Source organism: Nicotiana tabacum, chromosome 23 (genome assembly GCF_000715075.1).
Source record: "Nicotiana tabacum cultivar K326 chromosome 23, ASM71507v2, whole genome shotgun sequence".
In the NCBI taxonomy this organism is placed as follows: domain Eukaryota; kingdom Viridiplantae; phylum Streptophyta; class Magnoliopsida; order Solanales; family Solanaceae; genus Nicotiana; species Nicotiana tabacum.
In genome coordinates, this window is record NC_134102.1 from 87,426,868 (window position 1) to 87,436,614 (window position 9,747).

At 33.5% G+C, this 9,747-nt stretch overlaps 1 protein-coding gene across 1 annotated transcript; it reads right to left on the reverse strand.

Annotated features, from left to right (window-relative positions):
* Positions 1–3,905: 3,905 nt before the first annotated feature.
* LOC107793350 (group 2 truncated hemoglobin 3-2) lies at positions 3,906–9,146 on the reverse strand. Its single transcript, XM_016615681.2, has 4 exons — positions 8,971–9,146; positions 7,664–7,794; positions 4,551–4,695; positions 3,906–4,460 (listed from the first exon to the last, which is right to left on the reverse strand). Exons 1-4 carry the CDS (start codon positions 9,105–9,107, stop codon positions 4,364–4,366), a joined length of 510 nt encoding a protein of 169 aa, XP_016471167.1. The 5' UTR covers positions 9,108–9,146; the 3' UTR covers positions 3,906–4,363.
* Positions 9,147–9,747: the final 601 nt, after the last annotated feature.

A 9,747-nucleotide genomic window follows, 5' to 3' on the forward strand; every position in this document is an offset into this window, starting at 1 on the left:
GCTATTTTATTGGTGCTTTTATGATATATTCTGTATTGGTCTCGCTGAGTAGTATTACTTGTGTGAAGTTCATAGTGTACAAGCTTTCCATTTGCTTTGGTTTGAAGTTAAGTATCGTGAAGTGTTTTGTGTTGAATTGTAAAATTTCTGTACTTACTAAGTAATTGATACTGATATGGTAAGATCGGGTTACGCGCCATAACAGGTGAAATAAGGGTGATATATTGAGGAAGAATAAGGGATATTGTATAGTGGGATCGGGTTGCACGCCGCAACAGCTGTAATAAGGGTGGATTGTGGTGAAATAAGGTTGAACTGTGATTGTGATTATTGTGATATGGTGTGATCGGGTTGCACGCCGCAACACTTTTATTTATATTCTAATGTTTATGTTATTAAGAGGAAATAAGGGAGGAATATGATATGTACGGTGGGATTGGATTGCGCACCGTAACAATCTATATGTTTATACTTTTCCTTAACTGTGTTAGCCGTACGGTAGTCTTAATTTGCACTTAAGGATTGGTAATAGCTGAACACTGATGAAATACTTTGAGTACTGTATTTATTTCTTGCAAGTTATTGCTTTACTTTATTCTGTCTTCCTTTTTGCTTTTATTATATACCGTATGCAGATTACATTGTGAGTGTCCCGTTGTAGCCTCATCACTCCTTCGTCGAGGTTAGGCTCGGCACTTACCAGTACATGGGGTCGGTTATACTAATACTGCACTATGAACTCCCTGTGCAGATTTTGGAGCAGGTTCGGGCTGATCGAGAGGTTGGTTGTAGGCTTCACTGCTAGGAAACCCAAGGTAGTCTTGTTGGCGTCCGCAGGCCCTGGCATCCCCTCCTATGCCCCTATACTTTACTGTTTCCCTTATTTCGCAAACAGTTATATTTTTCTTTCGGACAAATACTTGTAGTAAAATCTTAGTATGTTTGTGAATTGTGACTCCGAATTCTGGGTAGTAATAGTATATATTCAAAGATGTTATTTTTATATTTTCGTATTCATTTCGACTTATTATAGTTTGTTTATTGATAACCACCTAAATGTAAGAGAATTGGCTAATAAACCTCTAACGTTGGCTTGTCTAACAACTGTAATGTTAGGTGCCATCACAGTCCCGACGGTGGAGATTCCGGGTCGTGACAGTTTTTCGGATAGTAATTGTTTATTTTAGACTAATAGTTATTTTTTAGGTAATGTCAGATTCTCAAGCAAGCTTCTTCTAAGTTAATAGTACTTCAAAACATACTTTAATTATTTTCCATCTTAAATCTTCAAGGATTGTGTATTTTTATTGAAACTGAAAAAGAAGCATAATGACCTGTGAAATTAAAGTGATAAAATTATAAAACCAAAATAAATTCTAAGTTGAACATATCAGCGGATGATTAAGGACTTTTATATGATAATTTTTTTTTATTGAATTAGCTATATAAGATTAATATTCATCTTTTTCATGAAAATATACTTTTCTTTTATTATTCAAACACAAATTTTCATATAATATATATGCAATTTTTTTTAAAAAAAAATTTACTCGTTAAGTTATGGTTCACGCACAACGCACGCACGTACCTATTGACTAGTATGATGAAAAGTCCAATTCCTAAGTTGTAGAAAGTCCCACCAATTCAACTCGCCATAAAAAGGAAATAATAATAATAATAATAATAATAATAATAATAATAATAATAATAATAATAATAATAATAATAATAATAATAATATTACTCGTAATTTTATTACTCGGTTCTGGCCAGTCTTAGTAAGAGAGTGAAGGGTTAAGAATTTATATATCCTGTGTGAGATATTATAATTATTCGAGTAATCTTAGATTATGTCGAAGTAAAAGATCATCAACAAGGGTGTTTTGGTATTTTCGAATTTCACGAGTTTGCCAATTGTGTTTCCAAGGTGATAAGAGTATATTTTTAAAACAATTAAAGGAAGGAGGTAATTTGGGGGTAAATATAGACAAGATATATATCTCGTATTTATTAGCTTGCTGTAAACATCCAATGCAAGTGTTTTTACCATAATTTGTGAGGAAGAAGAATATCCCATGTTTCAAGCAAAAGTTTAGCAATAATTAGTCCTAAGTTAGGAGAAATAATATGATAGTCTTGTGAAGTGAAAAATTTGAATAAGAAGGAAGTCTTTCGGCTCAATGTCTTTAATTACCTTTCCACGTTTCTTTGGACCACTAGTTTCGGTGCTCCTAATTATGACACCAAGCTTAGTAGCAACCTCTAAATCTTGCTTCAACTTAAAACTAGTTAAATTAACATGTTTTTTTCTTTTAAAAAGAGTACTCATAATGAAGTGAGTATTGAGTGAGCCAAATTTCTATATTGTAATTTTAAACATCGTTTATTAACCCCAAAAACAATATGATATTGGATCATCTTTTCATCTAGTCAATTTGGATTAGAAGTGGTCATACAAAATAAAATGACAAATATAACAATACTGTTAAAGTGGAAAGTGAAAAATGTAAAGCTCAATTGCTATATATAATAATTCAAAATTTCAGTGAACTTTTGTTATTGATGTCATAATCTATGTCAACTTGTGCAGGAAGATGCTCCTCGTGCACTTCTTAGATACTATATCATACTTTAATGTATAGTATTATCTTTAAACTGTATCCGTAAATTGAAAAATGTTCAAACGTTTTATACAGCTAATAAGGTAAGTTCACCCCTAATTCTGGAAGCATTTAATCTAAACTAATATAAAATTTGTACTCTTATTGTAACACTGGTAAAACATAGAAGAAGAAATTTATACAATTGAAACGAATACATCTGCATCACTCAAGCGTACCAAAGTCTAATATGGATTACAAAAATAAAAAATTAAGGGTTGGGGCTATGGGAATGAAAAAGGTCTTAATAAGAAATATTTTCCTTTTAAATAGGTCGAGAAACCAAAAAAATAGATATGCTTTATTCATTTACTGTTTATTTATTAGTTGAAATTTTCTAGGAATTAGTCAGATGAAACCCTCTTCATCAATTAATCCTACTTTTGCGATGCTAAACTATGAAATCATATGTATATTTTGCAATCACTTTCCTAGTTAGATAAATTGTGTAATATCATAAAAGGACATCTTACCAAGCAATTATTCTGAAAATACCTAAGGTGGACTACCAGCGAGACTAATCTTCGACCATCTTAATTACATCTTGTTTCTTGTGATGCAATATATGTACCCTTTCTTTTTAATTTGGCATTCCATTCTTTAATTATTAAACATATACTCTTTCTGGTCCTCAATATTAGTCATTTTGACAAACTAAATTTATTTTAAAATACTTAACGTTTTAGAAAATAATAAGTTATTTAATACCACTAATTTTTTTTTCTAAATCTATCCTTATTGTCTCAATTATTGGAGCATTAATTAAATGAGATTATAACAGAGAGATAAAAGAGAGTTTTAACAAAGCATCTCATAATTAAAGTTATTATATATCTTTTTGTAAGCAAATATGAAAAATTTAAAAGACAAGGAATATTGACTGGAGAGAGTATCATATTATTTGTCTTTAATACTGGTGTATAACTGCCGGAATTACCTCACTCTTTCTACTGTTTTTTGCTTTTGCGTTTCAGTTTATGATACTAATCCATTCGTTATACTTAATCAGCCACGTGATTGGACGAAATATCTAAACCACCTATACGTTAGTTATATCCTTTGGTATATCTAAAAAGATTGACATGACATGGTATGGTATACCTTAAAAAAAAAGTAATATCCTTTTAGAATTTTAGGCATAATACACTGTTAGAATGTCTCTCCACCACTAGTTTAATTCGCTTTTGTCTAATCAAAAGGCAAAGGGAATGAACATCCCATGAGATGAGTCTCAAAAGTTGCCTATATCTATAAAAGGCCAAAGGTTTGTTGAATTATATGCAAATCTCAAAGCTATTGAGGAGAAAACAATGGGGATAATTGGGAAAGGGAATTGGAACAAAACAAGAAGCATAAGTGTTAGGCTTGGGAAAGATTACAATCAAAGAGAATCATGTGCTTCTTCTTCACCTAAGTGGCTAGCTTTTTGGAGGAGACTCAAAATGCACAAGAAAAAAAGCTTCAATAATAATAGTAGTTGTTCTTCTTCTGGTTGTGTATATGATGCAGAAACATATATGCAGAATTTTGATGAAGGGTCAGAAAAGGTAGAGCCTGATAATCTTTGTATGTCATTTTCAGCTAGATATGCTCATACCTCTAGAATTGAGAACATATATTCTCAAATCTGATTGATTGAATGATCATAAGGAAAATATTCAGTGTACATTATTGTTAATTCTTTGATCAATTTTGGTATAAGTTCATGCTGCAGCTGGCTTATTGGAAGCATGCTTACATGCAACAGCCTGGTTTTGATTCTTCAACTCATCTCCAGCTACCAGAAAGAATGCCGTGTGCCTGAAAAGCAAATAAATGTAATTCTTACAAATGCGTTACTATCTGCAAAAGTAGACTTAGTAAGGGAAGATCAATGAGATTAGCTTGTACCTGAAAAAGTTCATCATTTTAATTTTGGAATCTTCATCAATGTCTGTAGCACTGTCCAGTGCTAGTTGCATATGGTGTAACCATCTTTCTGCAGCCTTATGAGTGACTGGAAATGGACGGTGGCGACCAATCAATGCTGGATGCCCTGCAGAAAGTCCAAGTGTGAAAGGTCCTTACAGTTTCTCAAACTACATGAAGCACAACTCATATAAGTGAATAATGAAATTCTACTTCCAACTTACTTTTCTTCAATCATCCAAAGAAAGTATTAGAACCATACATGTTGTCTGTTGACATTACATTCCCATATCATCTCAAGGTAGGGAGAAAATCTGGAGTATTATTTAGCTGTTCAGCCTGAAATATCTATTATCACCTGAACTAGAATGAATACTGAGCAGTTGGAGGCTGTTTGTTCATACCCTTCCTACCTGTCCCAAGGAGAATGCTTAATTTCCACAAAGTCCAATAACCACATAGACTACAGGTTTAATCTGTCTCCTCCAAAAGAAGTAAAATATAAGAAGCTTTCCCATTTTTTATATTTATCAATTTTTAGGGTGTTTGGTACGAAGGAAAATGTTTTCTTTGAAAATGAGTGATTTTATCACTTATTTTCTCCATGTTTGATTGGTGAGTGGAAAACCTTTTCGAAAAATATTTTCTAGTGTTTGATTAATGAGTAGAAAATATTATTTTGAAAAATATATAATTTAGGCAAACACTATGGGGTGGAGGTGGGGACAAGTGGGCGGGGTGGTTGGTGGGGGTGGAGAATAGGGTGGGGAAGGTGCACAGAGTTTTGGAAAAAATGTTTTTCCTCCTCCCCAATTAGAAGAAAATGAGTTCATGGGAAAAATATTTTTCAAAACATTTAAACCGACCGGAAAACATTTACTAAACACACCCTTAAAGTAGTTCACTTTTCTCGTGTTCACAATAATCAAAAATATGTTTTAAGCAGAAGGGGAAGAGTTTTCCAGTTTTGGCAGATGCAGAAAAGTGGAATAATCCATTCAAACCCAAATGACACAGACTGCTGACCAAAACTATCAACCAATGAATAAGCCTATCACAGCGGCAGAGGAGATTTATTAGGCATAAAAGATTAATCGTACTAATTTAGCAAATCTCTTCAAAGCCACCATCATGGAGATAAGAATGCAGTGTGCTAATGACTGATTGGGTAAATAGTTTATTTGCAGTATTTATGTGTGACTAGAGAACTTGTTTTATTTGAAAGAGTGATAGCAAATGTATTTTAAGATCTAAGACAACAAGAACAAGAAAACTAGAAGAGATGAGGATGGATCCAAACAAAGCTAGTTACTATCTTCCAGCTAAGAAAGACAATTGGATGTGGGTTGGAGGTGCCATTTGTTAGCAGCAACAATGGCGATACTGTATAAAAGAGGGAGAAACTAGTTGTGTGTTATATGACTCAAGAACCTATCCTCATTATTTCTACAGTAGTTGAAGGCAAATGCGTGGGAGAACATTCTGTTGGAGCATTAAGAGCAAAGCACAATTAAGGATCGCATTTTAGTGAAGAAAGGTGTAGATGAAAAAAACAATAAAAATAAGTGTGCAATGTTACAAAAATTAATTTTAAACACCACAAAAAATTATGTGGAGGAAGAAATTTTAAAAAAGAAACAATAGCAATCAAGTGAAAGAAATAAAGTGAAAACCACATCCACCAAGTTCAAAACCATATTAAATTGTTGATTCAGATGGAAAGATGCAAATTTAAAGTTTTGACGCATGTTTATACTAAGTTTTTCATTTTCTATCCTACTCACTGACCATTCATCTATAACATTCTTCTAGAAAAACAACTTATATATCGCCATGCAAACTATATTTACTGTTTACTCTCGTCCTAATGTATACATCTTAGCACTTTGGCGTTTGTCGCAAAGTGCTGCCTAAGCGAGATGAAGTGTCAATCTGAGCTCCATTAGACCAACCCTTCTTAAATATTTTCCCTTATTTCCAACAACAAATTTTCACCTGCTTCTACCGATTCAAAGAAAAGCTTCCACGTGTTTCTTCCTCTACTCTAAAAATGAAACAAAAAAGAAATGGATATTCTATCTCCCAAGCCACAGCCTACCCTTGCCAATGCTGGATATGGCATCGGAAACAACTCGTTTTTGGAAGAGAATTGACTAGCATGGAGAACTTCCTTTAATGTTACCTTAATCAGTAAATCAAGAAGTGGAAACTTATCAACAGACTGAAATCTCCAGTAATGTCATCATTAAACAGGAACTTTTCACGATATACTCTTAAGTCTTAACTGCTCTAGTGCTGACGGAAAGAATCACTAATGTTTGTTTCCACCCATATATTTTCTTCAACTTTCTTTTCCTATCATTATTTTCCTTCTCCCTAGTTATATTTTGCTTTTGAAAAATCACAAGCGATATTAACACGCCAAGATGATGTGAGAGAGCCATCAAAAATAGTTTCAAGGTCAAATCCTTCATAAAAGCGATCATCCGTTTATAAATCCTATATCTTACACCAAAATCTTACAAACAAGACAAAGGCACTCTAAACTCTCCAAATGGGATTTCTCAAGCTACCTTGCTGGCAGTTTCTTTCTCCATTGCTCAACTAATTGCTATGGCAACTAATTTCCGTTGGTGAAAGATTACCGACATTCAGGAATACAAAGCACTAAAAGATCCTCCAATTGCATTTCTGGTCTAAGGAGAGAATACTGTATTGTATTCATAGTTGGCAAATTTAATAGACAACGGTGGATGACTCCGTTGGAGTCACTTACACAGCTTATACGTATTATTTTGACACCAACTTGGTGTATATAAATGAAATATTGAATTATCAAGAATATAACATTAAAGAAAGAAAGGTTAAACAAAAAGTTATCAAGAAGTTATCTAGTTAACTTTCATGTTTCCAATTTTCATAAGATTTTAAAGGTTCAATTTGAAAGTTATGACAGAAAGTAAATTAACCGTCTCAGGAACTGAGGTCACCATAAAAGTGCATCACAAAAGAAAAAGGATGTAACTAGTAACAACCACTGGCAATTTGAAACTTGGTATGGGTAGAAAATAAGGACTTTAGGAAACATTGCTTACCTTTTCTCTGTGAGTACAAAGGAGGCCCTCCCATTCTGTGTACAAAGAACTCATATTGATTCCTAATGGCATCTTCTTTACTTGAATTCGAGAAAATTGAACGAAACCACTCTTCCTCATCATCATACACCCTAATTTTAATTCCAAAAACAAGAGTAAGATGTCTTCCCCAATGAAGGGTAAACCATCACACCAGATAAAAAGCCGAATTCTATCATTTATGGCCATTAACAACCTTCACATTCAACAAGTAAAAAAAAAGGGTAGCCCGGTGTACAAAGCATCCCCGTTCACGCACGGTCCAAGAACCGCCGCACAATAAGGGGGCGTGATGTATGCATCCTACCCTGATGCAAGGGTTAGTGGCACTGGCTGATTCTACGGTTTGAACCCGTGATATATAGGTTACACAGAGACAACTTTACCGTTGCTCCAAGACTCCCCTTCCATGTTGTAGAAGTAAATTGGAGATAATTCTTTCTGAAACCATGCAAATCTAGCAGGGAAGCATTTCAAACAAAAACTAATTGAAATGCTAATGATAGCATTCCTCGCCAATTATCATTATAAACCCTATTTCATTTTCTAGAACAAAAACTAGACTTCTTCCCTCGTGAGGGAAAATCATATTTGAGAAGAAAAAGTAGAGAACTCTTAATTAGAATAATCTAGAACTTCATCCCAAACAAGTAAACTAAATAAAAAAAACCAGCATTCCAGAATCCAGTTTATTATACATAGTAACTTGTATCACCAAATCGTTTCCTTGACATTGAAAGATGCGTATACAACAAAGATACAACAATTCTAGGATCCTCTAGACACCTCTTGGCACTGTGCAAATGTAACAAGGACAAATACAGCTCAGCTCTTTTAAAAATGTAACTATAAGTCTATAACAACCATAAACACAGACATTTGTTATCAATCTTTACAACAAAAAAAAGAATTAATATAATCAAAGATCCACAAATCGTCACTAATCCCACCCCTCTTTCTCTCCCTAGTCCCTCCTCCCCCCCCCCCCCCCAAAAAAAAAAAAAAGAGAAGTTTGGGAACCATGCAAATCGAATAGGAAAAGATAAAGCCAATTTTTTTAACAATAAGAAAATACCCATGCTGACTTTCGTCACCAATCCAAGAAAGTGAGGCACACAGAAATAAAAGCTCAACTCAAAATACTAACTAATTCAATTCAATCAAAGTCTCAAACTTTAAGGAGTTTTCTTGAATACCCATTTAGAGAAATTGAAAACCCATCAAAAAAAAAAAATATTTGCTTTTATTCGGATATTAGAAGGATGAACCTGTTATAGAAATTGGTAGATAAATTGATGAAAGTCTGAAGGCCAAGCTTTTCAAAGAGATTGGTTTCATCAATGGCGAATGCATCATTTGGGTCAACCCCACTCCATTCCGAAGCCTTTTCCTGTAGAGATTGCATTGTTTTATTGGTTCACTCTCTGGTTGCTGCTGGAGTTGAAGGTGGGGCGGTATTTATATAGGGGCGTGAGATGTTGGCGTGGACGACACGCCTTTTCGTGTGAAAGTGATCTTTTCGGGCCGCATTAGATGGTGACGTGGCAAATTAATGGAATCTGAATGGATGGTTTCGGTTCCTTTTTAAAAACTTTTTGGAGGTATAAACTATAAAATACATGTGGAACCTGATTCCAGTTTTGCCGGTTTCTTTTATTTTCATTTCGGAAGGAGGGCCAAATATATCCTTACCCTACAAAATTGTCTAATAATACCGTTCGTTATATTATTGGGTTATTTATACCTCTACAGTCGTATTTTGGGTTCAAATATATCACTCATTTAAATGGAGAGACACGTGTCATCGTCTTGTTGATCAATTTTAAATATCTCCAAATTAATTAAAAAGACCCATTACACATACTCGAAAAATAATTTTTTAAAGCAGTTTTGTTTTTTGTAAAAACTGGAAAGAACTGAAATTATTTTTACTAAAAACTGAAAAAAATAAAGAAAAAAAATCTAGTTTTTACAAAAAAAACTGCTTTAAAAAAACTGAAAAATATTTTTGTAAAAACTGAAAAAACAAAAACAGAAAAACAATT